We start from the raw sequence: 27,505 nt of genomic DNA, 5'->3' as shown, positions 1-27,505 counted from the left end.
AGCTCTGAGACAGTGCTTCGATGACTTTGCAGACATGGTGCCCTTTGACTCCTGGGAGCCGCTCATGAGGAAGTTGGGCCTCATGGACAATGAGATAAAGGTGGCTAAAGCTGAGGCAGCGGGCCACAGGGACACCTTGTACACGATGCTGATAAAGTGGGTCAACAAAACCGGGCGGGATGCCTCTGTTCACACCCTGCTGGATGCCTTGGAGGCGATGGGGGAGAGACTTGCCAAGCAGAAGATTGAGGACCACTTGTTGAGCTCCGGAAAGTTCATGTATCTAGAAGGTAATGCAGACTCTGCCATGTCCTGAGTGTGAATCCCTTCAGGAAGTCAGACCTTCCCTGGTTTACCTTTTTTCTGGAAAAAGCCCAACTGGACTCCAGTCAGTAGGAAAGTGCCACAATTGTCACATGACCGGTACTGGAAGAAACTCTCCCATCCAACATCACCCAGTGGATGGAACATCCTGTAACTTTTCACTGCACTTGGAATTATTTTTATAAGCTGAATGTGATACTAAGGACACTGTGGAAATGTCTGGATCATTCTATGTTTGTGTGTACTTTGAGATTTGGTTTGGGATGTCATGGTTTTCACGGCACTTTTTTATCGTAATGTAAATGCTTTATTTATTTATTTGGGCTACACTGTAAGATCCATCTACGCAGTTGATGTCCGACTTCACTTGATACTATATGATATGAACCTTTTTTTGGCTGGGGGTGCGGGGCAGTTCACTCTGTCTCCCAGGCTGGAGTGCAATGGTGCAATCTTGGCTCACTATAGCCTTGACCTCTCAGGCTCAAGTGATTCTCCCACCTCAGCCACCCAAATAGCTGGGACCACAGGTGTGCACCACCACGCCTGGCTAATTTTTTGTATTTTGTCTAGATATGGGGGCTCTCTATGTTGCTCAGGGTGGTCTCGAATTCCTGGACTCAAGCAGTCCGCCCACCTCAGACTCCCAAAGTGCTGAAATTAGAGCCGTGAGCCCCCATGCCTGGCCTTACCTTTCTACTTTTATAATTCTGTATGTTATTATTTTACGAACATGAAGAAACTTTAGTAAATGTACGTGTTTACATAGTTATGTGAATGGATTAGATAAACATAAAAGGAGGAGACATACAATGGGGGAAGAAGAAAAAGTCCCCTGTAAGATGTCACTGTCTGGGTTCCAGCCCTCCCTCAGACGTACTTTGGTTTCAATGACTGGCAACTTCTACAGGGGCCAGTCTTTTGAACTGGACAACCTTACAAGTATATGAGTATTATTTATAGATAGTTGTTTACATATGAGTCGGGACCAAAGAAAACTGGATCCACATGAAGTCCTGTGTATGGCCGGTCCCTACCTGGCAGTCTCATTTGCACCCGCAGCCCCCATCTATGGACAGGCTGGGACGGAGGCAGATGGGTTAGATCACACATAACAATAGGGTCTATGTCATATCCCAAGTGAATTCTGAGCCCTGTTTGGGCTCAGGAGATAGAAGACAAAATCTGTCTCCCACGTCTGCCATGGCATCAAGGGGGAAGAGTAGACGGTGCTTGAGAATAGCGTGAAATGGTTGCCATCTCAGGAGTAGATGGCCCGGCTCACTTCTGGTTATCTGTCACCCTGAGACCCTGAGCTGCCTTTTAGGGTACAGATTCCCTACTTGAGGACCTTGGCCGCTCTGTAAGCATCTGACTCATCTCAGAAATGTCAATTCTTAAACACTGTGGCAACAGGACCTAGAATGGCTGACGCATTAAGGTTTTCTTCTTGTGTCCTGTTCTATTATTGTTTTAAGACCTCAGTAACCATTTCAGCCTCTTTCCAGCAAACTCTTCTCCATAGTATTTCAGTCATGGAAGGATCATTTATGCAGGTAATCATTCCAGGAGTTTTTGGTCTTTTCTGTCTCAAGGCATTGTGTGTTTTGTTCCGGGACTGGTTTGGCTGGGACAAAGTTAGAATTGCCTGAAGATCACACATTCAGACTGTTGTGTCTGTGGAGATTTAGGAGGGGGTGGCCTTTCTGGTCTTTGCACTTCCATCCTCTCCGACTTCCATCTGGCGTCCCACGCCTTGTCCCCTGCACTTCTGGAAGGCACAGCGTGCTGCTGCCTCTTGGTCTTTGCCTTTGCTGGGCCTTCTGTGCAGGACGCTCAGCCTCAGGGCTCAGAAGGAGCCAGTCCGGTCCCAGCTCCCTTGTCCCTTCCACAGAGGCCTTCCTAGAAGATACATCTAGAGTGTCAGCCTTATCAGTGTTTAAGATTATTCTTTTATTTTTATTTTTAATCTTTTTGAGACAGAATCTCACTCTCTCGCCCAGGCTGGAGTGCAACGGTACGATCTTGGCTCAGTGCAACCTCCGCCTCCTGGGTTCAAGCGATTCTCGTGCCTCAGCCTCCGGAGTAGCTGGGATTACAGGCACCCGCCACCACGCCTGGCTAATTTTTGTATTTTTAGTAGAGACGGGGTTTCACCATGTTGGTCAGGCTGGTCTCGAACTCCCGACCTCAGGTGATCCACCTCGGCCTCCCAAAGTGCTGGGATTACAGGCGTGAGCCACCAGCCAGGCCAAGCTATTCTTTTAAAGTAAGCTTCCTGACAACATGAAATAATTGGGGGTTTTTGTTGTTTAGTTACATTAGGCTTTGCTATATCCCCAGACCAAATAGCATGTGACACAGGACAGCCATAGTGTAGTGTGTCACTCGTGGTTGGTGTCCTTTCATGCTTCTGCCCTGTCAAAGGTCCCTATTTGAAATATGTTATAATACAAACAATACAAGGAAGCACATTGTGTACAAAATACTTATGTATTTATGAATCCATGACCAAATTAAATATGAAACCTTATATAAAAAGAGGTGTGGTTTTTGTCTCCCGCCCCCCAACCTCCCCTCCTCCTGTGAATCAGCTCTGAGTGACAGGAAGCCAGGGCTGTACTCCTGCTGGGACTCCTTCCTTCCTCCCTCCCCTCTGTTTTCAGGCTTGGCCTCCTGGGAGTTTCCTGAATCCAACTCCCCGGAGTTTAAAGAGCCAGGTTCCTGGGGACTGGGATTCATACCTCCTTCCCCTCTCTCTCCTGCCTGCTCCTCCCTCTGGGGACAGGGACACCAGTGCTGGCCTGGCTCACCCACAGCCTCCCAGGAGAGTTCTCTGGGCTGCCGGGTTGCATCTGGTTCCGACAGCTCTCGGGGAAGGGGTGGTGGGTCCCTGAAGTTGGGGGCCGGCCCTGTTTCTCAGGGAATCCCGTGGTCACTTTCCTACGGCTTCCTACAGCCCTGGGCCGACCTTCGCTTTCTCTGCCCCGGCCTTCCCTGCATCCCCACCAGGGTACCCAGGTTGCTCAGCCCTTCAGGCACCTAGGAGACCTATTTCCCTTTCCCCTTGCCCTGGAGGACCCGCTCTCCCTCTCGTCCACAGCTTCCGGGAGGCCCAGGCGTGCCCCCACGCTGTCCACCTTCCCTAGAGGTGGAGGTGCTCCGGGTTCCCCCTTCCGTCCCCCCGACCCTGCCCATGGGCTTCTGGGCCTCACTTGGAGCCCTGGGCTGCGCTGAGCTGCAGGGAGGCCGAGCAGCCTGTAGAGGGCAGCACACGCGTGGCTTTCCAGCCAGCCGCCCTGGAGGCCGTGGAGGGGAGGCAGCCACAGTCCTGGAGGGGCCTGGGGCTGGACAACATGGCTTCCCCCAGACTTGGAGCCGCTTGTCCTCCAGCCGCCTGGTCTCTCTTGATGAGGATTTAACCTCTGGTCATTAGGTCCTGCCGGCTGCCTTTGTTTCAGGTTAGCTCAATCCCAGGCCTAACCAGCGTTTTCCTGAAGCCCACCCCAGGGCCAGGCCCTCTCAGCTAGAACATCTTTCTCAGGTAAGGCGAATCCTGAGCTCTGAGCCCACAGCCCCACTGCCTCCTGGCCCTGCCCCTCCTCCGTGGGACTCCATCTTTTACACCTAAAAAGGAAAAGGGTGTGGGTGGTGAAATTGGAGTCAGGGTTAGAAAACGGAAAGGGGCAATTGTGGCCCAGCTTTTGCCCCATGGGGGCTGGGAGCTAGTTTCAATCCCCCACATTCCTCCAGCCCCGCCCTCCTCCTCTCTAGACCAACTCTGCTTTTCCTCCTGCTCCATTTGCCCTCTTCTCCTTCCCCTTATCCCACCCCAGCAGTAATAAGGCTGGGTCCTGTGGCCTTTCACTACAGGTCCGTGCCCCTTTCCCTGACCTTTGGCCCCTATTGCAGCCCCCCAAAAACACCCACTATAAGCACCCTCTGAGGGCAAGGAAGGGAGCCTGCAGTCTCCAGATGGACAAAAGCAAGAGTCTGGTGCCATTTGAGCCCCGAGACCAAACCCCTCTTTGCCGCCAGCCCGGGCCCCTCAATCACCAGCCCTCTGGAGGCCAGGCCCCTGTGCTGCCCTCGGAGCCAGCTGGCAGGGTCAGGGCCTCCGCAGTCAGAGAAGTGCCGAGTCCTTTCCTGAAAGGCATTGAAGTCGATTCTGCAACCTAAATCTTCACCTCCTCATCATGGGGGCCTGTTTATAGAAATGTGAGCTAGGCAGGGGCTTTTTCTGATTTTCATTCTTTGGAGGGATAGAGGACAGAGTGTTTGTTGGTGATTTTTTGTTTTGGTTTCAGTTTGGTTATCGTTGGTTTTTGTTTTTTGCTAATTTTGCCCCACCCTATAAAAAGCAGTGCCACCCAGAGGCAGGGGAGGGCCCTGAGGAGCATGGGGTCGCCGTCCACTCATTCCTACTTTTCCTACTTCCTTCTCCACCTGTCCCAGCTGCTTCCTTTGGTTCCCATCTCCAAATCTGAGGGTAAAGGAGGGGGTGAGGGAGAAGTTTCTTGTTGCACCAAGAGGCACTGCTTCCAGGCCCGGAGCTCCGAATGACCTGTGTCCCCATTCTCAGGTCTGTGCCAGCACAGCCCCCTGGGATGGAGGGACGCTGGCGGGATACAGGCCTTTCCACGTCTGGCCTTTTGCAGCTGCACCCCAGGATGTAGAAGCCTTGAGTTGGGCTCTGAAGGCTCAATTTCTACCCTGACTTCTCCAGTGAGGATGTGAGTAGGCTTCGTGTGGAAATGCCCACAAAACAAATGCAACACTCAAGTCCATCGGTGGAAAGACATGGCCAACAGGGGCAGGACCCTCGAGGATCACTTCTGCTTGCTGGGAGTGGGGCTGCCTCCCTGGCCAGAGCAGCGACCAAGACACGCAGAGAAGCCCTGAGGCTGGGAGGCTTTCCCTTTGACTCTAGGGCTCTCAAACCCAGAGAGAAAATGCCAGGGCTCTTCGCTCCTCCAAGCAGTTGTCTCCTGTCCTGCTTTGGGTCTGGGGACCTCTGCAGGTGGTTCCCGTTCTGCTCCACAGGGCTCAGCTCCTCTCTGGCTGAGCCACGGTGGCTGGTAAGAAGAGCTCCACCCTCTGGGTCCTGGTTATGTGGGCCCCCCGGTCCCTGTAAGGTGGATGGGGTGATGCAGAAGAGCAGAGGGGTGAGGGCGGATGGGGACAACAGCAGCAGGGTCAGAAGAAGGTGGCAGCATCTCAGACCACAGCTGAGGAGGAAGACGGGGATGAGGAGGAGGCTGCCGAGGAAGACGGGGAGGATGGACTGTTCCAGAAGAGCCAACGCCGCTTGGGCTGCCGCTTGAGGTGGAGGTAGTCCTCCTTCTCACGCTCCTTCCGTGCCCGCTGGTAATGATCTTCCTCCTTCAGGTACCACACAGGTGGCCACCGATGCTTCTCGAAATACTCCTGGTTTTCTGGAGCAGAGAGCAGCGCAGCTTGGTTAGAAAGGACGCAGAGGGACAAGAGGAACGTGGGACACCAGCCTCACCCCACCACAAGGCCTGCAGCAGGCCTCCAGCCCGGCCCCCAACACATCCCCATGACCCACGGCACATGAGCCTCCGAGGCAAGCAAGAAGCCCAAAGAGCAGGGCTGAAAGTCAGCACTGGGGAAGGCCTTTCCAGCTGGGTTCCTTTCCCAAGACAGGGGCGATCTAGACAAGGGCTTCCTGTGCGTTGGGAATGAAACAGAGGCGAAGGATAAGGGAGAAGAGGTAAGCGAATGTCGGCCAGGAGATACCCAGCATGGTTAGGGGATGAGAGTGGAAGCTTCTGGCCAGAGCTGAGGTTCCGAGGGAGAATATGGAGTCGGGACACAGCGGGACACAGCAGTAGCCCAGAGGAACGGCTGGCCTTATTCTGCAGGGCATGGGCGTCCATGGAAGACTACTGTTTCAATGGAAGGTCTGGAAGCAGGGAGTGATGCTATTGGACCTGTGCTTTAGAAAGAAAATGCTAGGCTGGGTGCAGTGGCTCACGCCTATAATCCTAGCACTTTGGGAAGCTGAGGCAGGCAGATTGCCTGAAGTCAGGAGTTTGAGACCAGCCTGAGTGACATGGTGAAACCCCGTCTCTACTAAAATACAAAAAATTAGCCAGGCATGGTGGTGGGTACCTGTAATCCCAGCTACCCGGGAGGCTGAGGCATGAGAATCGCCTGAACCCAGGAGGCGGAGGCTGCAGTGAGCCGAGATTGCGCCCCTGTACTCCAGCCTGGGCAACAGAGCAAGACTGTCTCAAAAAAATAAATAAATAAGTAATTTTTTTTTTTAAGTGTTGTAGTAGTGAAAAGGAGAGATCGGGGTGGAGACCTGGCAGCATGCAGCAAAAACACGGCAGCAGGGAGGAGGGTCACGGCAGAGTGGAGGGATCCCAGAGAGTACCCCATGGAAAGAGTGGCAGACCCTTCAGGGAGGCCAGGGACACCTCTCCCTGGAGCCTGTGCAGTTCCTGTTAAGTTCTAGGGCCTAAGAAATTAATCAAGAAGAGACAGGAGGCCTCAGAGGATGCCCAGACCTGGGTGGTCCAAGCTGTGGCCTGTACCCATTCCTGGGTTGTACCATCAATTTAGTGGGCCATGAGCAGCATTAAAAAGATGTATATATTTTCCTATATGTGTCCTGGGTCACAAGATGAAATGCATTTCTTATTATGGTATTCTGTCCAGAAAAGTCTGAAATCTACCAACTCTAGTCCAGTATCCTCTTCATACCTCTGAGAATGAGAAGCCCAGAGAGGCAGGGTGAGTTGCCCTCCAGGCCAGCACTTTTCCTGGGGCCCCTTGGCTTGGCTGGAGGCTCCTTTGCAGGCTGCTCCCAGCCACAAGGTCAAGGATTACTGGCAGCCTCTGGGTCCCTGGGATTACGTGGGAGCTGGGGAGCTGTGGACCCCTAAGGGGAGGGCAGCAGGTACTGCCAGGGCTGGCCCCGATGCTTACCTGGGGACATGGCCTTCATGTCTCGGGGGAACTTGCGGCACACGTTGTTGTAGTTGGTGCAGATGTGGTGGAGACACCAGTCGGCCAGCTGGTATGCACAGTGGAACTGGGGACAGAAGGGAAGAGCGTCTGTACTGAAATCCCCAGGGTAGAGGGTCTGCATAGACACCTCCAGCTGCCTTCAGAGCTGAAGCTCTGGTGCAGGGCAGGCAGAGGCCCTGCAGTTCTAGAGAGCCTGCGCCAGAGGCAAGGCCACACAAAACTGAGGAGGAGGATGCTGCCTCAGGCTCCTTGGCACCACCGCCAGCACCACCATCGTCTCACCTCTGTTCTGCCCACTCCTGGCATCCTCGCTGCAGACACCAGAGCCCTATGTGGTGGCTTCATACTGCATCTGCCCTCCTCAGATCTCACCCTACGTGACTTCCCTCTCCTCCGCATCCGGGATCAAGGCAGCCTGCACGGAGGCACTGACAATGAGCTGAGGGAGCTGCCTTCCCAGGGGTGTCTGCAAGCCCTGCGTGAGCCGTGCTTCCACTCCACACGCTAATCTTTGGTGGCTGAATTTCTGGCACTGTGAAGGCCAGTGTGGGAGATTTGGCTTGTTTGTTTGGGATTAAGGGAGGAGGCGGTTAATTTCAGATGGAGAGTCCTCAGTGCCCCTTAAATGACCTCAGGCAGGCAGCAACCATGTGTAAGCCTGAGCCTGGGGTTCCCTCCCCGGCCCTACTGCTGCCTAAAGCCTCATCCCTTCCTCGCTTGGCCAGCTCCCCTCCAGGTACACCAGGGAGTTCCCCAGCTGCTTCCTGGCATGGAGGAGGAGATGGGCTCCGCGCAGTCAAAGAGCCCAGTCCGATGACAGGTTCTCCCGCATAGACCACCTTCCATTCCTTCCCATTCACAGCCAATGGGCAGGCAGAGTGTAGAACTGAGACTGTTGTAGATTCCCTCCCCTGCCATAATACCTGAGCCAGTTCCAGGAACACAAGGACGTCCCCATCGATGTCCACCATCATCTGGGTCGCTTCCATCAGCCCAGTCACTGTGTACTGCTCTGTGACACACATGGCCACCAATCAGCTGAAGAAGCACATGACCTGTGCTCACCCTGCCCCGCCACGTCCCCCAGCTCACTGCAGGGTGAGGAAAACCAGGGCCCGGGCCGGTCCCGACAGGCCAGGAAAGGCCCCAGGCTACGAAGTCTGCTGCCACCAGGGGGACCCCAGGGATGAGAGCAAGAGCTCAACGGGGTAGGGTAGGAAGAGAAGGAGGACATTGGAATTATCTAAGAGGATTTTTCAAACTACGTATGTCCTGCAACATAATCTGATACAGGTAGGGTCAAAGTTCCCAACAGAACCAGCCTCTGATACAAAAGGGAGAGTGTGTGAAACCTCATGTCTGCTGATGACAGAAAAAGGCTGAGAACTGTGAGACAGAACTAGGAGTTAAGTCTAGTTGTTTGTTTTAATTTAAATTTTGTAACAAATTGTGTACTAACCTTGTATTTTAAGTTAAAACATTCATATTGAAGAAGTAAACACCCTTGGTTCTGAATTTTAATTAGAAGTATAAACTCATAAGGTATCTTTAAAAAGATCAATATATTTTCCAGTTCTGCCCACAGAAAAGACCTAGAAACAACAGTCATCCCAGTACAATGAGCATTCCTAGTGCACACAAATACCAGTTCCACTTCCAACACAAGAAACCAGGACTTCCTGGAGAAATGGCTGATTCCAGGTTTGGGGCACAGAACGTTCAAGAGGAACCTAGAACATCCCATCATTCCAGATAGAGAGGAAGCTCGAAAGACTCTGGAATCAAGCCAAAGAGTGCAGGATTTGAGCTTCAGCGAGGATAACTGCAATTAATTGAAACCAATCAAGAATGTTCAAATCTAAAAGATCATAATAATACTTCAAAAACACACAACCGGCCGGGCACGGTGGCTCACGCCTATACTCCCAGCACTTTGGGAGGCCAAGGCTGGCAGATCACTTGAGGCGAGGAGTTCGAGACCAGCCTGGCCAACATGGTGAAACCCAGTCTCTACTAAAAATACAAAAATTAGCCGGGCGTGTTGGTACGTGCCTGTAATCCCAGCTACTCGGGCGACAGAGGCATGAGAATCTCCTGAACGTGGGAGATGAAAGTTACAGTGAGCCGAGATCACGCCACTATACTCCAGCCCAGGTGACAGACTCCATCTCCAAAAATAAAAAATAAAAGTAAAAAATAATGTAAAAAACCATGCTGTAGTGTTTAATGACACACACTTGGATGATAAAACTATAAAGGAAAGTAAGGAACTGTGCCCATAAAAAGTACCATAAAAAAGGAGTACTAGGCAAAGGGCTTCCTCTTAGGGAGGACAGAGGGGTCTGTGAGAGAGGAGGGAGAGGTGGAGGACTTCTGGTGGCCAGCAAGGTTCTAGTTCCTGACATAGGTCGTGATTATTTTGCTTTATAATAATTCATTAAACTAGGCCAGGCTTGGTGGCCCACGCCTGTAATCACAGTACTTTGGGAAGCTGAGATGGGAGGATCACTTGAGGCTAGAGTTTAAGACCAGTCCAGGCAATACAGTGAGACCTCATCTCTGCAAAAAATTTAAAAATTAGGCCGGGTGCGGTGGCTCACACCTGTAATCCCAGCACTTTGGGAGGCCAAGGCAGGTGGATCACTTGAGTTCAGGAGTTCAAGACCAGCCTGGCCAACATGGCGAAACCCCATATCAAATTACAAAAATTAGCTGGGTGTGGTGATGTGCACCTGTAGTCTCAGCTACTCAGGAGGCTTAGGCAGGAGAATCGCTTGAACCCAGGAGGCAGAGGGTGCAGTGAGCTGGGATCGCACCACTGCACTCCAGCCTGAGCGACAGAGTGAGACTCTGTGTCAATAAATAAATAAATAAATAAATAAAATTTAAAAATTAGCTGGGTGTGATGAGGCAGGCCCATAGTCCAAGCTACTTGGGAAGCTGAGTTGGGAGGATCGCTTGAGCCCAGGAATTTGAGGCTGCAGTGAACTACGATCAGGCCATTGCACTCCAGTCTGGGTGACAGAGCAAGATCCTGTCTCTAAAAAAACATAATAACAATAATAATTCAGTAACCTGAACATATGTTTAATGTGCTTTTATGTATCTGTGTTCTACTGAACAATAAAAGTTTTCAGCTTGAATTAATGGCCTCATAGGAAGCATATCTCACAAAACTTAAACCATCGCCAATTATATAAAACTTGACGTCTTCCACTGATCCTTAACAAGGCAGATATAAACATTTTTGTATACATTCCCTAGTGTGTATGATAATTTCATGGAAAGTTACTTAACATTATTTTCAATAAGCCTTTCCATGCAGCAGTCCAGTTTAACATTTTTAATGACTACCATGTGAAAACTGCCTGTGTGTGCTTCACCAACGGTTTTTCTGTGACTTGCTTTCAATTGCCTGCCATGATGAAATGAAGTTCTAGAAATACCTTTCTGCATTTTTCCCCTTTGGGTCATTTCTCTGGAGATAGTCTTTTAAAAGTGGAATTATTCCATCTAGGAATTTGAAGTTATATGTGCTCTGGGAAGATCACACCATTTTTTTATGGACAGCAAAACAAGATACACTGGGATCTTTAGATGCCTCTCTTGCTACCTGCCCCAAAGTTCCCTTTATCCCCTTCTGGGGACCCTGGACTCCCACTGCAGCCCCCGCTGTTAATATTCTGATTCTGATCAATGATTTCTGCCTTCTTTCCGTAACCCAGCCCCACCTTATCATTCATTTTTCCTCAAAGGATTGCTGTTTTCCCTCATATCTGAGCCCCGATCTTGATCATCTGCCTGGACCCCAGCAGCTCTGACACTGGGTTCTTCCCTGAATCTCAACTCAGTATGTGAGGATCTCCTCTCTGCCCCCCGACCTATGCAAGAATATTAACCTCGGCATCAACACCAGCACTGGCACCCATGCTGCCACCACTAGCAACTCAAATGCCAACTCCAACATGAACAAGAGCTGTCTGCCTGCCTGGGTCTCTGGCCCCCAGCTCCCTTCACCCCACAAGCACCACTTCTCTTCCCTGGCCCCTTGGACCCAGACTGCCTGCTGCTGGCTCTCCCCTATGACTCAGTTCTTGCTCCAACTCAGAGAGCCCCTGGGATTGGTCCACACTAAAAGCTGAGCTCCGGCTCGCACAATCCGTGCAGGGACTAAGGAGTGGCAGGGATGTTTGTGTGCTGTTTCTGGAAAGAGGAAGAGAAGGTGATGTCAAAGGTAGGGGAAGAAGAAAAAAGGCAAAAGAAGAAGAAGAAAAATAAACGGAAAGAAGAAGGAGGAGAACCACAGGGTAGAAATGTGGGAATTGTGTTCTATTATTTTTTGACTTCTTAAGCTTGTCCAAGTGAATGAAGCCAAGCAAAGAACGTAAAGCACTGTCATGTTCCATTTTTTGTTTGTTTTTGAGATGCAGTTTCACTCTGTCACCCAGGCTGGAGTGCAGTGGCGCAAACTCAGCTCACTGCAACCTTCACCTCCCGGGTTCAAGCAATTCTCCTGCCTCAGCCTCCCAAGTAGCTGGGATTACAGGCACCTGCCACCAAACACAGCTAATTTTTGTATTTTTAGTAGGGACGGGTTTCACCATGTTGGCTAGGCTGGTCTTAAACTCCTGGCCTCAAGTGATCCTCCCGCCTTGGCCTCCCAAAGTGCTGGGATTATAGGCATCAGCCCCTGTGCCCAGCCTCATGTTCCATTTCGTTGGGTTTAAATCGCCTTTGGAGACAGCCTCTCAGGTGACCCCATCAAACATGCCCCGCACCACCCTTCTTCACTCTGTGTCCTCATCCAGAACTCTGTGCCCCTCAACAGATTCCATTTCATGTATGCTTAGTCCCTTGGACATCAGCTTGTCCCCCAGGAGAGAGGTGAGAGGAGAACATTGCACCTTGGGGTTTCCCTGGCCTCTGCTGCGGGGAGATCCCCAAGTGCGCTGCTTAGTTACCTGTGAGGGCAACCAGGTGTGGCAGGCAGAGGCGGTTGGCTAGGATGATGAGCTTCATGTCATCCAGGTCGGGGCTGGAGGTGAACATGCCGGTGTAGAGGTATTCCAGCACGGCCCGCATGCAGCTCTTGCTTGTGTAGGGAAACACCACCTGGGGCAGGAAGGAATGAGCGGACAGCAATGAGATCCTGCTTAGGAGAAGATGAACTGAACCCTGAGAAACTGACGAGCTCTGGCCCTCACACCTGGGCTCCCCCAGACAGGCAGCCTTCCCTGTGCTGCATGTGTATCTGCTGAGAAGACCCTGAGAAGACCTGGCCCCTAGAGCGACAACCTGTGCTGAGCCCCAGTTTGCTGACAGCACCAGTGTACAGGCCTCTACTATCATTTATGTGTTTATTTTTAGAAACAGGGTCTGGTTATGCCATCCAGGATGGTCTTGAACTCCTGGTCTTTAGCATTCCTCCTGCCTCAGCCTCCTCAGGAGCTGGGACTGTAGGCACAAGCCATAGCGTCCAGCTTCTAAACTCTTCCAAAGGGACCCGGATACTACTCACTGGCACCCTTTGGAAGCGGCTCTTGCTCGCGGGATGCTTGAAGGAGGCCTTCTGGTCACCTCAACCTACACCCCAGTCCCTCCCATCCCTACACCAAACAGAAGTGGGATACAGAATAAGTAAGGCCCACGGCAGCTGATTTCTTTCTGTCTGCTCAAAGCTGCTGCTTTGGGCCTCCAGGATCTCTTGAGAGCAGTGCTGCAACACAAACTGCCGTCTCATCAGGCTCTCCAGGCTGTGCTGGGAACTGGCTAGAACTTGAAAGCTGGCGTCTACAGTACCAAGAAGTGCCTGGGGCTGGCAGGCCCCTGGGGCTTGTGAGAACTCCTAGTCTCACATTTTGTATATCCAAATCCTACTCCCACTTCAGAGACCAACTCCCAACACTTCTACTTAGCCTTCCTTAAGTACTTCCTTCCCAGAAATCTTAGAAAATGCACATGCCACATCACGGGATGCGATGCAGCCTCATGCTTGGTTCTGTTTTTCATTCAAGCATTTGGTGAGCATTTCCCAAGAGACTGGCGCTGAGAGGGTTTTTGGCAGAAGGAAAAAGACCCAGTCCCTGCACTCAGAAGCAGTTACAGAACAGTAGGGGAAACTGTGTGGACGTTCAGAACTCCACGCGCTTGCACGAAGTCAAACCTCGTTAACTACAAGTTTCGACGACACTTAGTGATGGGCAATTGAGGTCCAGGAGTTCAGAGAACACCAAGGGCTACTGCCCAGGCTACTCTGCTTGGAATGGAAAAGAGACCAAACCTAAGAGAATATTTCTAAGGACACATTGATAGGCTTCTTCCAACCCTAAGTTTCCAGTCTAGGTGCATGAGAAAGTGGTGGCATCGTGACAGCTGGAGGGGCACTGATTAGAGGGGCAGGTGGTTCTATTAAGTATGCTTTTCCTTCCCTTCCTCCCTCCCTCCCTCCCTTCCTTCTTTTCTTTCTTTCTCTCTCTTTTTTTTCCTCTCTCTTTTTTTCTTTTTTTCTGTAGAGACGGTGTCTGTGTTTCCCAGGCAGGTCTCAAACTCCTGGGCTCAGGCAATCCTCCCACCTCAGCCCCTCAAAGTGCTGGGATTACAGGTGTGAGCCACCCCCTAGGCCTATTTTCTGTATTTTGATGCTTTGACAACTAAAGCCTTGCTGGCCCTATAGAGACTGCCTCCCTCAGGGCTGGCCAGGTCCTAGGGATAGTGAAGAAGTTGCCTGCAAGCGTGCCTTTCATATGCAAACCAACCAATCCAGAGCCCACAGCCCACTACCTCCCCTATGGGGTCTCATACTCCAGGCCACTGTTCCCCTGCCCTAATCCCCCTAGAGCCAGGTGACAGACAACTAGAGACAGCCTCCAGGCCCCAGAGCCGGCTAACATTATTCAAACCAGCTAATCCTAAACCTGCTCAACCTGCCTCACCCATTCCCTCCCATGGAAACCCTCTGCCTCCTGATTGACCCCAGAGCTTCCTCATGTGACCCCCAGCCATGGTGGTGTGGCATGCCCCCTCTTCTTGGGATCTGTAACAAGTTGTCTTATCAATGATAGCCATCTTGCGATCTGTGGGCCTCTCTACGCCTCAATCATAATAAAACCTATCTTTTAATACAGTGATGGATTCAGTTGTTGCAGGTGTGTCAGGGAGGCAGTAAGGTACAACGTAAAGAGCCAAGGAATGGAAGTCCCGAGTTCAAGTCCTAACTCTACTTCCAACTTCATACAAGTCACTTAACTTCTCAGGGGCTCCCTTTCCTAGATATCCGGTAGGAGTGGCATATGTATAAGTTGCGTGTGAATTCAATGAGATAATGAACTGAAAGTGCTTTCTAAACTCTCAAGTTGAGATGTTAGTGTAATTCCCTTTCCTGGTGTATCGTATAATCCTTAGCTCCAGGAACCACCTCATAAACCTCTCTTGGGCCCATCACCCTGTGGTTAGCACACAGTCAATTATGAAGAAAGTAGCCTGAATGGCAGTGCCTCAGATGTAAAGGGTGCAAATGTCTCACTCCCTCCTTCCCCTCTTTGCATCCTCAGCCTTACCTCCCGGGTGGAGCTCTCCACAAATGGCCCCCCAAACATGGCAGCCATCCAGTCACAGCTGGAAATCAACAGGGGCTTGTGGGCGCTGATGGTGCCATCATCCAGGATGAAGGTCACATCTGTCCAGAAGAAGCATCACAGGAGGACCGGTGAAAGAAAGTGGGAGAACAAGCCCCAAGGGGAGCCACAGAGCCTCCTCCTGAACCCAGAAGATTCGGGGCACAGAACAAACCAGCTCCCAGCTGGGGAAAACCAGGCTTCAAGAGCATGGCAGCCGCAGCTCCAGGACACCAGGAGCTGAGACTGACAGGCAATGCTAATAGTACCAATGCAGAACCCCCTTGCTTTTCAAGCTTGTTCCATACCTGAGAAGGTGCCTTTTGCCAAGCACTCCTTAACCCGGTTGGTCCGGCGGACATGGAAGGCCTTGGTGATCTCCTGGTTCATGAAGGCCTCGTTGTTGAGAATATTGGCCACCATCATGCGCAGATCAAAGACCTCGAGCAGCTCAGCAATGTGGGCAATGTGCATGAGGTCACGCTCATTCTCATCCAGCTCCCCCGTGTACAGGTACTTGAGGACAGCCCGGAAGGGCCCCGGCTGGATGGAGTTGTCCATCTTCACCACCACCATCAGCCGGGATTTGTAGGTGAGAGGATCTTCTGCCATCTCTTCCTGGATGCTCACAAAAGCTCGGCTCCAGGAAGACAGCACACGACCCCTGCCTGGCAGGTACCCTGTTCCGTTGCCCCGTAAGATCCCGTCGCTGGTGGAAGCACGGAGGCCAGCAGGACCAGAGCCCCCAGCCTCATCCACGCTCTCGCACACATCAAAGCTGGCTGCTCGGAGTAGGAAGTCTCGCCCATGGTGGTGGTGGTGATGGTGGTGGTGTTGATCAGGGTGGCCCTGGTGGTCCTCGGGGTGGGTGTCCCCTGGCCCCGAGGGGCCCCCCACCTCCCCCTCACTCAGGTCCATGAGGAACAGGTCATAGAACTTGGAGGAAGAGGTGGAGAGGTAGATCTTGTGGGCAAAGATGCGCACCCGCTCCTGCAGCACCAGGATGACGTCCGCGCAGAGCGGGTCCTCCAGGAGGTGGGCGGGGCACTCCTCGCTGCTGGAGGGAGGGTTGGGCACCACGATGATGGGGGGCGGTGGCTTAGGGGGTAGGAAGGGTGCCTGCAGCAGAGGCCGCTGCACATTGCGGAGGTGGGACTTCCAGAACTGCAGGTGGCGGCGGGAGATGAGTGCAGCTCGGATGGCGTTGTCAAAGACATCCTTGATGCCGAACTGGGCCACCACGCTGGTCTCATAGTAGGGGATGCCCAGCTCCTTGGCCACCTCCCGACCCTTCTCTGGGGGCAGGATTTCATTAGGTTTGATGGGCCTGGTAGGTTCAAGAAGGAAACCAAGCTTGTGTTGGCGGTGGAGGGAGGCTGCCTGTTCTTCCACAGGCTGGAGGGACTCTGCTCAGGATCTGGGTGCCAATCCCCACCCACTCCTGCCCTGCTCTGTCTGGCCAAATCCCATCAAGCTCCTTCAAGGTCCACCCCAAGCCCTTTTTCTTCCAGAAAGCTTTCCCTACTATGCCAGGCCCCAGTGACCTCCCCAGTACAAAGCTGTGACAGCACTGCCTCTCTGGCAATTAGCAGGCAATGCTTCACATGGGTATTTAACAGGCTCACATATTTAGTTTATCCCTCAGCAAAATTATAGGACTTTTTCATGCAAATATCACCTCTTCCTCTCTGTTTTTCTTCATGATGCTTTACATAGCACTGCCCACACCAGAGGTGTACAACAGGTATATGAATGAATGAATGAATAAGCATGCTTGTTGACTCCCAATGCAAGCTTGCTCCAAATGGAGGGAGAGATATGAGGCTCAGTGGAATTCCCCCAGGGCTGAGCAGGGAGCCATGGTGAGGCACCCATCTATGTCTGTCTCCTTGGTACCAGAACCTCCTACCTAGCCAAGGGTCGCCTAGCCCTGTTGACAGCCTCCAGGTCAGCGTAGCGCAGGTCCAACTGGCAGCCCACCAAGATGACAGGTGCTCGGGGGCAGAAGTGTTTGATTTCTGGGTACCACATGGTCTTGACATGGTGGAGGGAATTGGGGTTGGCAATGGAGAAGCACAGAACCACCACATCAGATCTGCGGGTGGGAGAGTAAGGTTACAGGCAGAGAAGCAAGCAGTAGCTTACCTGGTCCTGGAACATCTGCCCCACCCCAGCCCTGTGCAGTCCCACACCTGGCTTAGGTATCTGCTCACATGCTCTTGACACAAAACATATAATCACAATACCTCCAATTTATGTGGCACTTTAGAGCTCAAGACTTGTTTTGGCCTCACAGCTATTTTGTGAGTTAGAAATGGCCGTTTTCACCACTTCGCAGCTGAGAAACATCGTCTCAGAGCTACTAGGCACAGAGCTGGAACTCAATCCAGGCTTCCTGATCCCGGGCCCAGGCTCCCTTCACTGCCCCAGGCTGCCCCAGCCCCCACGAGGCTCTGCCAGAGCTGTTTTCTCCACTTCTTCTTGCCAGCTGAAATTTTACAGAGGTGCTTGGTTCCTGGGAAAAGCAGGAAAAAACCCACCCTGTTCGTTCTCTGCAGGCGGCCAGAGGCCTTCCCTACCTCCCATAAGCAAAGCGACGGTCTTTGTGGTGGTCTCCAAAGGTGTCCCAGAGGCGCAGAGAGACGCTGACATCATCTACCACGTCTCGGGAGCGTTCCAGCACCTGGGGGCAGGGGAGGAAGAGTAGGACTCGAAGGCAGCAGTTTTGGGGCCCTCTGCGTGCCAGCTCAGGATAAGCGCCGGCTGACACCTGGGAGCCCCAGACAGCACTGGGGATGGAGGGACAGGGCTGGCATCGCCCACTGTGTACCCTGCACAACTTTCATCCACGTGAAATCTCTGTAGAATCTATAACAAGGGTGGCCTCCAAGCCGACCAGGAGTGGAAGAGACCCTAAGCGGGTGGAAGAGACACTAAGAGGGTAGAAGAGACCCTAAGGGGGTGGAAGAGACCCTAAGGGACTGCTATGGGTGTGGAAGGGGCCTCTTCGGGAGCTGACGCTTGTTCCTGGCTTTCCTTGCAAACTGCATGTTTGTGAGCCTCTGGTCTTCTGCTATCAGCTGCCAGCTTCTTTGCTCCTCTCAGCTTGTATCTCTTCCAAGCCCCAGCCCCGCAGTGCTCCCCATTACTTAGGGCTGTGACTACATACACTGCAGTACCCCAGACAAAGCTGCAATCCCAGGCACCAGCTCAGTCCCTGAAAACACAACCAGCCAGAGACACTTGCCTGGGGCAGGCTTGGCTCAAACCTCTCTCCAGGGGCTCCTTCCTCTTCAGCTGCCCCCACCCCACCCTGTCCCACCCCTAGAGGGCTCCCGTGAGCTCTGGAGACACCAAGCTGTGCCTCAGGAAGCCCCCAAGCCCAGATTCATGGCGTGGACCCCCAGCCAGGTAGCCCTGCAGCCTTACCTCCTGGCACACACGATATTGGTCGATGGCCCACACTGTGGGCACATGCGTGGCCAGCAGCTGGTACTGGGTGAGGGTGGCATTGCAAGCACGGGCACAGATGAGCCTGGTCTTGCCCACGGCGTTGTCCCCCACCACAACGCACTTGATGGTCTCTACGTTTGGCCTTTCATAATCCATGTCAGAATCCATTAAATGGGACCTGAGGGAGAGGAGGGAGGCGGTCAGGACGGCATGGCATGCCAGCTCGCCGTGGGCCAGGGCCAGCACCCGCAGCTCTCCTCAGCCAGGCTGCCCAATCTGCAAGCCCCGGAGCTGACAGGAGGAAGAAGGAGTGGGCAACGTTCTGGGCAAGAGCTCTGCGAGGGTCCAAGGGGCCAGGAGCCCATTCAGGCTGAGAGGAGCAGTGTCACCAGATGGGCCACCTGTCCCCTTCCTGCTCCCACGATCCTCCAGCTGTGCATCTGGATGAAGGAGACCTGCGCGAGATCACCAGTGGAGCTTGCTGAGGCCCTGCCCTGTCCCCTCTCCAGACAGGGCAGCTCACTCCTCATCTGCTCTCCTCCTCCTTCCCCGGCAGAGCAGTGGCAGCAGAACAACAAACAGCCGAGAGAAGCAGAGTTGGCCAGGTCCCCACCCCTTCCCAGCATGCCTGAGGGCAGGGCACTTTAAAATGTAATGGACTTGTCAGAACTGGGCAGCAGCTCTCCTGGCCTCCTCTTTCCCTTGCCCTCTCTGGTGCTGGTGGATTTCCAAGCCCTAGCCTGCCTAAGTGCATGCTTCAACCCCAGACCCCAGACCCCTTTACAGACATGCAAGAGCTTTTCCTCCCAGCCTCTCTAGGATAGGGAGGTTCCTGGATGCACCTGACCAGCCCAGGGGCCTCCCTTTCTCTACTCTGGGTCTGTCCTGTTGCCCATGTGTCATGCTTAGCTATGGGTCCAGCTTTCAGATGGGGGTGAGGGGAACCACAGGCCCGTGATGATACAGTCAGTGGCCAATGGGCCTCTACTTCCCCTATGTGGGGCTGTCCTCCCACCAGCCTGCCCCCAGCATCAGAGAGTGAGATCCACCTCCACCCTCTTCTGCCCTTCCCATTCCTAGGGAGGATGATCCTCAGGCTGAAGATCCCAGGCAGCTGGCACTCCTAGGTGATGTTCACTAAACTGGCTACATGGGTGATGGGGTTGCCAGAAAGCAAAGGATCAGAAACTTGAGCCTGAATTTCTGGGCAAATGCTTGCCTCAGTTGCCTTCGATGTTGAGCAGAGAGGAAGTGGCTTGTCCATCCCCAGAGAGGGATGGCCTGAATGAACAAACAGAAGGCACTTCTGTAGTCAGATGTCATGTTGGTGTTTAAAAATCTGTCGCCAGGAGGCCCTGGCCTCGGCATCCACCCTCCTGGGATTAGGGAGCAGGGGCAGGGCCAGCGTGATTAGGAAGCTTGGTTTCGCCAGCGTCATCTGCCCACCCCACTCACATTCCCTGTGTGTATGAAAGTCGTCTGAGGGGGCTTTAGCAGCCCAGAGTCATCCCTCCTAGGCTAAGGAAGGCTGAGCTCTGAGTGCTGGCGGCTGCCCAGGCACCCTGGCTGCTGAGCCATCCAGCCCAGAGCCAGGCCACCAGCAGCAACAGGGAGGCTCCATTCCTGCTGGGCTGTAACTGGATGCCAGCATGCAGGGATGCAGACTGAAATATCCAAGTAACGATAGCAACTGGGATTCGCGCGAGTGGATGCATCTCAGCAACCTAAGCAAAAAGTGCAGCAAGGACTTCTCAATGAGACAACCTTCTCCTTTTTGGAATGTTACAGGATCTGGACCCTTCAACGGGGTCTCCACGCAGTGCCCTTGTGGTCTCCAGGGCAACTGTACCATCCCTTCTCTCTCCTTACCCTCCCTCAGCAGACAACTGTTTTTTGTTTTTGTTTTTTTTTTTTGAGACGGAGTTTTGCTCTTGACACCCAGGCTGCAGTGCAGTGGCATGATCTTGGCTCACTGCAGCCTCCGCCTCCTGGGTTCAAGTGATTCTCCTGCCTCAGCCTCCCAGCTACCTGGGATTACAGGTGTGTGCCACTATGCCGGCTAATTTTGTATTTTTAGTAGATACAGGGTTTCGCCATGTTGGTCAGGCTGGTCTTAAACTCCTGACATCAAGTGATCTGCCCGCCTTGGCCTCCCAAAGTGCTGGGATTACAGGCGTGAGCCACCACACCTGGCTCAGAGAACTGTTATTCTAACCACAGGCTTCCTCCTCCCAATTCTTTCTCCTGAGCTGAGGACCGGGAACCCCACTTTGACAGTTCCTGATCTCAAGTTGAGGAATGTGCTGGCGCCAGAAGGTGGCATCTGGGCTGTGGTTTCTGCTTTGTTGAGTGAATACCAAAACAGATATAATCCCAAATACAAAATATGTGCAGCTGGAGGATAAAGATTAAAACCCAAGAGCCAAAAGAGCTTCTTTCTCAAGTTTCGATTCTCGCAGCATGTAGGTCTGTAGACAGAAGTGGGGGAATGAGGAGGCCTAATGGAGGGGTGCCAGTTCTCAAATTCAGGAACACCTTGACAGTGAGAGTAATGCCAGGACACCAGCAGAGCAGTGCTGGGCCAAGTTCAGCTACTTTGTGATGAAAACACTGCTGCCCACCTTGTGCTATGTCACCTCTAGGGTTAAGCAGGGGTCAACCAATCAACAAGTGGAAATTGACAAATATTGTGCCATGAGTTTAGACACCAGACCTGCTGGGTTGCGCGACCCCTTCCGTCCATTCCCCAGCCCCTTCAGCCGTCCCCGGCTTGTCCTTCAGCTGCCTCTCTGTATCATCTCACCCTTCCTACCCTGTCCCAACTGCCTGACTGGCAAACTTCACTGTCCTAACTAGGAAGAGGCATCACTTATATTTTCTGGGCATCAGTCTCCCCCTCTGGGAAATGGGTATGAAGACATTGGAAGAGTCTCCTGAACTGTGGTTAATTTGTGCCAAGAGAGGCTGGGCTAAAAGGAGGTATTTGTCTTCTTATGTAATGTGGTATTATATAATGCTAGATTGCATATCTATATGTGTAATTATATCTTTCTTTAAGATACAGACTGGCCCAATTCAACTGGCAGAACTCTTAGTCTAATCAGGCCTGTCTTAAAGGAGGATCCTGTCCTGGAGAGAGTGTGCCAAGAGTAATATAATTTTTGCCCTAGGATGTTGCTGATGTTGTATCATTGCTGATGTATGGTGATACAGCCCACTCATTGCTGATATATGGTGATAGAGCCCACTCAGTGAGCTTCTCAACTTCCCTTCTCCCTCCGGCTCTCTCTTCTTCCCTGACTCCAGACTCTCCCTTACAATTGCCTCATCCCCACTCAATCAACCTCCATAAACTATGACCTCCTCACCACCCAGCCCTGGGCATCACAACCCCCAACTCACTCCTCTTCCATGACAATCGCAAAGTCACTGGTATGTGTTCCTTCCATCCCTGTCCCATGATCCCTGTGCCCCTCTCCAAAAACAGCCTCCTGCCCACCGCTCTCCCAGCTCTTTGTACTTGGTGCAAGCCAAAACCCAAGGTGTGCTGAAATTAGCTACAAACCTCGTGCACTCCCAGTCCCACCCCCACACCCCTACACACACTCTTTGCAGAGCTCAGAAAGGGCCCCTTTCCCTCCCACAGCTGATAGGAGGCTTGTTCATCTGTGGCTGCCCTAGTCTGGTTGTCAAGGAAACAACAGAATCTCCCTGGGAGCCTGGCTTGTCTCCTAGCAACCAGTATCCCACATCATCTTACAAAATGGGAAAGGGAGGAAAATCCTGAAAATGAAGGTAAAATCAAGGGAGATGGATTGAAGGGAGAATTGGAAGGAGAAGAACAAAGAGAGAGTGGACTCCGAATTCGGGGAGGCTCCCACGGGGGTCGCTGGCATTGCAAGAAGCCCCGTGCAGATCCAACAGAAAGCAAGGCCCAAAGGGACCCTGAATGGTCAGATTAAAGAAATGCAAGCCTAAACACAGATAAGCCCCCTCAAACCTAAAATGTGGACACATCACCAAACACCGCCAGGGATCTCCCCAGTAGTTTCACAGAACTCAGTTATATAGACTGCAATGGAGTTGAGTTCATAGAACCAGCTCCAGAACCGCCCGCAAAACACCCCAATTCCACTGTTGTTTCGCGTTTGTTTTCTTAACAGAATCACTTCCACCACTCTGGACTGTTTTTCCTTTTTTCTGATACGCTACTCTGCACACACACACAAAATAGAAATTTAAAAATTTTTAAACATCGAGAAGGGGGAGGGGCACGACACGCCGAGGCAATCAAGCCATCTTCCTTTCCTTAGAAACACCGGAAAGGATTAGTCTCCAGCCCCGCTGTACCCAGCAGCCGAAGCCAGAGCCCAGGGAAGAGCGGGGCCCAGGGAACGTAGCGAGGGGGGCAGCAGGGCCGGGAGGGCGGCGCGGCGCGTCTGCAAGGGCTGCTGGCCACCCCGCCATAACCGCAAGCAGCCATCTACTTACACCACTACATGTGACGGGGTGGCTTCTAGCGTGAGGAACACATCTCTTCCTGCTGAGCACGCTCATTTTAGTGAAATGTCAGGGGTCCCTCCGCGCCTGCAAGTTGGGACCACACCGGCGCCGCCGCGCAGCTGCTGGGCTCCAGCCTCCCGGCCAGCTCGCAGCCACTCAGAAACTCCAGCAGGGCAGCCCAGGCCGGACGTGGGCCCAGGAACGGACGCGCGCGCTGCACTGCAGCCGCTGCCCCTTCCGGATCAGCATCGCCCCGCGCCCCGGGCGCCCAATGTCACGGCGGCGCGCGGAGCCGGGCTGCGGAGGCTGCGGGCGGCGCGCAGGGGCGCCGGGAGAGGGGCGAGGCCGCCGCCGCTACGCGCCCGGGCCCGCGGCGAAGGCGCTGCCGTGAAGACGCCTGGCGCTGCAGTCCCAGGGACCGCTCGCGACCTCCTTTTTTCATTCACAAAAAAAGGATAGGGAAAAAAAAAGAAAAGAAAAAAACGGGAGGGTAAAAAAAGGGGGAGAAAAAAATCGCACCCAAGACGACAGCCGTGACGGGCCCCGCCCACTGCCGCGCGCGGTTGGTGGAAAGCGTTCGGGGGGCGGGGAGGGGGCGGGCGGGGGAAGAAGGGGATTGGAAGCCCCGCAGACCCCGCCCCGCCGCACCGCTCCCGCCCACCGCCCGCGCTCCTCCGCCCCTCCCGCAGGGACGCCGCAGGGAGGGTCTTGGTTCGCGGGTCTGGGTGGTGCCGGTCTCTCCACCTGGCGAGGCGCGAATCCTCCCCGGACGCCCACGGGGTTTTCCCCTTTCCTTCGGGAGGCGGGGGAGAACCTCTGAGAGGCATCCTAGTGCACCCTGGAGGGGATGCTAGTTGGAGGAGAACGTGTGATTGTAAACCCAGGCCCCCACCACTTGCCCACTGGTAGGCGACGGCAGGGGCAGTCGCGGGGGCGGGGGGGCGCGGGGGGTGGGTAGGGACGCATAACCGGCGTTTCCATACAAGCCCTCTGCTGCCTTGGGAATTTTCGTGGCACTTGAGAGCCTTCCTCCCTCCATGGCCCTTAATGAGTTGTGGGGTGGGTACCTGTACCACCTTACCTGTCTCCCACCTAGGCCTTCTTCAGCCGGTCCCCACCTCCATCCCACCCCGCTCCTGTTGCCTCATGGAGTTCAGTAATTGCTGCTAATCTCTGAAAGAAACACCACGAAGACAGTAGCCTCGAAAATCGTCCCTAAGCCTTCTTTGGGTTCTCTGCCTCAATTTACCCCTCTGTAAAATAGAGAGATTCTAAGGTATAACATCTATAACCTGAGTGGTCCCTAGAAGACACTTTCCGTATTCGAGGCTGGTTTTATCAGGATAATCTTTTTTTTTTTTTTTTTTGAGTCTCCCTCTGTTGCCCAGGCTGGAGTGCAGTGGTGCAATCTTGGCTCACTGCAACCTCCGCCTCCTGGGTTCAAGCAGTTCTGCCTCAGCCTCCCAAGTAGCTGGGACTACAGGTGCACGCCACCATACCCAGCTAATTTACGTATTTTTAGTAGAGACCGGGTTTCACCACCTCGGCCAGGCTGGTCTCGAACTCCTGACCTCGGGTGATCCGCCTGCCTTGGCCTCCCAAAGCACTGGGATTACAGGCATGAGCCACCATGCCCAGCCAGGATGCTCCTGACTGCTAGCGTTACAGTAGTCAGCTCAGTCTGGTTTGATTCATCTCCTCAGTTACCTCTGGACAATTTTTAAAGCCCAGACCGGCACACCGCCCACCTGAACCGCCTCCACCACTCCTCCATCTTGTGCTCTGAAAATGCAAATCCACTCTAATATTAGTTTATGCAAAATATGATTAGGAAGAGAAATTTACTGCCAAAAGAAAGCCGGGTTAAAAATGAATTTTGTGTTGTCTGAAGCATGCGTCTCATCTGTGAATGCATATACATGGAAGCTGTCCCTCAAGGTGTTTGTGATCGACGTGCCTACCTACCTAGTCAGTGTACAGGAAGTGCTCGGTTGTTGGAGGATGCTTCTCCCCCCTTTCTCAATCTACTCAGAGCTAGCCAAGAGGTTAACAATGACTGACAGTGCTACTTATTTCTGCTTAGAAATTACATCTCATTTCTGGTTAGAAATCACCCTCCATAAACCAGAAAGTACTTATTTGAATACATATTTAGGAGAGAAACTAAACCATGCTCACATATGTTCTTCCTCCACATGTTTGGCATTGAAGAGCCTTACCCCATCTTCTGTGTGCCAAAGAGCCCCTGCGCCAGAGAAAATCATAACACGAGCTCTCTGCATGATTCCCACGGCAGGCCAGGGTCTCTCCCATGGACACCATGTTCCCTCCACCCACCTCCAGAGACCAGCTGAGTGCCAGATGCCGGCTGACATCGCCTTTCACCTGTCCTGGCAGGAGCATAGCCCTGGTGGAGCAAGGAGCAGGAAGACAGAACTCCCCTCCACCCAAAGTCATGAAGCAGGAGAGGGTGGCTGCTCGGCCTGTAAGCTAGAACCAATGCCCTTTCTGCCTTGGGAGAAAAAGCCAGCTCAGCCTGGAAACCTCAACCAGGCTGGACTGTGTGAATTCCAAGGTGTAGTGTTGATTGGGGAGGAAGGGACTTGGACAAAAATGTGGGTGTCAAATGAAATTGCACCCCCACAGCCCCTGCGCCGCTCACACTCAGTGAACTGTTTCAGGCAGAGGCAGGAGCTTTGCTGGGGAGGTTCCCTCAATTCCCAGCCCTGCTTTTTGCATGCAGTTCCCTCTTTCAGCCTTTCTCCAAATCAAAGTCCTTCCCCATCATTTCACCTCTAGGGCTGTCATGGTGGGCGCCCCAGTCAGTCCCCTCTTATCATCAGAGTTCCTCCAAGTCCCCACCTTCTCCAACCAGTGCCCCCCAGCCCATCCTCTGCAGCCCCTTGTCACTGTCAAGCCGCCCCATCCATGTCCCACCCTAGGCTGTCTGGGGACCTCTGCAGACCTCTTCCTCAGGCCAGCCTGCGAGGAGCTCCAGCGGTTCACTACTCACAGCTCAGGTGGCAGCATTCCCCACGCTGCACGAGGGGCAGACTACCAGCAAGCTGTAGCCGTTGGCCTGTGCCCCAGTTGTGGCTAAAACCAGGCCTTCTTCCCAGCCAGCCCTGGCCAGGACTGCCCCGGGCACCCCACTCCTGCTATTCAAGACAGCCTCCAGCGCCTGGTACCCCAGCCAAGGATCTGCCACGTCCCTTCATCTTTGCCCAGCTCTCCAATGCCAGATCCTGGAAAAAAGGGCCATTCCCAGAGGCCAGGCTTCCCCACCAGCAAGCAAGGAGCTGTTGGGCCTTCTCATGCCCATCCCTGTCCCCAGCTGTTAGCACCCGGCAGGCAGCAGCGTCTCACAGCACAGGAAGCCTCCCACTCCCCTCACTGCGCCCTCCCACCCCAGGCCCTGAGGAGTCCATTTTCCTCTATTCAGGTGACTTCTCAAGGCAGGCCTGGGTGGGAGACAAAAGCTCCTGGCCTTTCTTTCTCTGCCTCTTCCATTCTGTTACATACACAGACACACAGACACACACACACACACACACCAGCCCTCTCTGCCCATTTGCTGCAGCTTGGAAACACTGGTGTGATTCCGAGGAGCAGTTCAGCCTAAGCACTGACTCCCCCCCATTGTTGGCATCCCAAGCTTGCTTCCGCTGGTGGATCTGGCTATGTCCTGCCATGTGCCCGGCCGCGTGGCTGCAGCCCAAGGGCTTCCTGGCAGCATGGAGGCACGTTCCATTCTACAATCTCCTGCCCCTGCCCAACCCCAGCATCTCTTCCCTCACCAAATCCGTCTTGTGACCCACCTCCCCAGTGACATAAGCCCCTGGAACCTGTCCCCAGAAGGCACCCCCTCTATGCCTCCCCACACCACCCTCCTCCAGGCCGTCACGCGGCTGCTGTTTTCCTGAAGCCAGGCAGATGCCTGCCTGTGAACAGGAGGCTTATCTGGGGAAAGAGAAACCTCCATCCTGGCTCTTAGCAAAGAGCACACGCAGCAGGCTCCCCTGCCAGTCCCACCAGCGTTGCTCTCCCTGGGGCTCTGAAGGCCCTTCCCCAGTGCCAGCCCAACGCATACCCTCTGGCTCAGTCCCTCCTCCAACCTGCACCTTCCCTTTGCTTCACACGCAGCTTTACCCTTCAACACTTTGCAGGCTACTAACCGCGCTTTCATGGCACCCCTCTCCTGGAACACTACAGCCTCTGCGGAGCCCACCCCATGGGCCTTGTGACATGAGCTCCGCCCCCCACCCCCTGCCATGTGCAGGCTGGGGCACGTGGTGTCCCTATCCTGCAGCTGGGGCAAAGTTCAGAACCAGCCATGAGCAAAAGCAGAGGCATTTCAAGATGCAGAGCCCCAGCAGGGTGAAGGAGCTGAATCTGGAAAGCCTAGAGTCTCTCAGCCTCCCTGTCCAGGCCTTAAGGGACACCATCAGGTCCCCCACAAGGATACAGGAAGCTTCTGGGACTTTGCACAAGCAGTTCCCCAGCCTGAACACTCTATTTCTACTCCTTTCACTAGATAAATGTGTACTCATCTTTCAAGTCTCAGCCTAGATATCACTTCCTCCAGCAAGCCTTCCATGAATACTTTCTTACAC

At 53.4% G+C, this 27,505-nt stretch overlaps 2 protein-coding genes across 6 annotated transcripts in view; one reads left to right on the top strand and one right to left on the bottom strand.

Moving 5' to 3' along the window:
- Positions 1–2,865, top strand: part of TNFRSF10B (TNF receptor superfamily member 10b) — a 48,704-nt gene extending 45,839 nt beyond the window's left edge. For 2 of the 4 annotated variants that reach the window (XM_054561344.2, XM_024251130.3), the window contains one exon: positions 3–2,865. In XM_054561344.2, the coding sequence (XP_054417319.2) occupies positions 3–316 (314 nt within the window). In that variant the 3' untranslated portion in view covers positions 317–2,865. The remainder of the gene's footprint in view (positions 1–2) is intronic. The other 2 variants (XM_063726585.1, XM_024251129.3) reach the window with 1 other exon arrangement.
- Positions 2,799–27,109, bottom strand: RHOBTB2 (Rho related BTB domain containing 2). 2 transcript variants are annotated; one of them, XM_009243590.4, is made up of 10 exons: positions 22,881–23,437; positions 18,366–18,567; positions 17,516–17,619; positions 16,846–17,031; positions 15,245–16,263; positions 14,880–14,998; positions 12,285–12,435; positions 8,247–8,335; positions 7,282–7,387; positions 2,799–5,759 (listed from the first exon to the last, which is right to left on the bottom strand). In XM_009243590.4, the coding sequence occupies exons 2-10, from the start codon at positions 18,555–18,557 to the stop codon at positions 5,542–5,544; spliced, it is 2,184 nt and encodes a 727-aa protein (XP_009241865.1). In that variant the 5' UTR covers positions 18,558–18,567; positions 22,881–23,437; the 3' UTR covers positions 2,799–5,541.
- Between the last annotated feature and the right edge of the window lie 396 nt (positions 27,110–27,505).

Source organism: Pongo abelii, chromosome 7 (genome assembly GCF_028885655.2).
Source record: "Pongo abelii isolate AG06213 chromosome 7, NHGRI_mPonAbe1-v2.0_pri, whole genome shotgun sequence".
In the NCBI taxonomy this organism is placed as follows: Eukaryota; Metazoa; Chordata; class Mammalia; order Primates; family Hominidae; genus Pongo; species Pongo abelii.
Note: the sequence above shows the minus strand (reverse complement) of the source record. Positions and strands in the feature narration are given on the sequence as shown.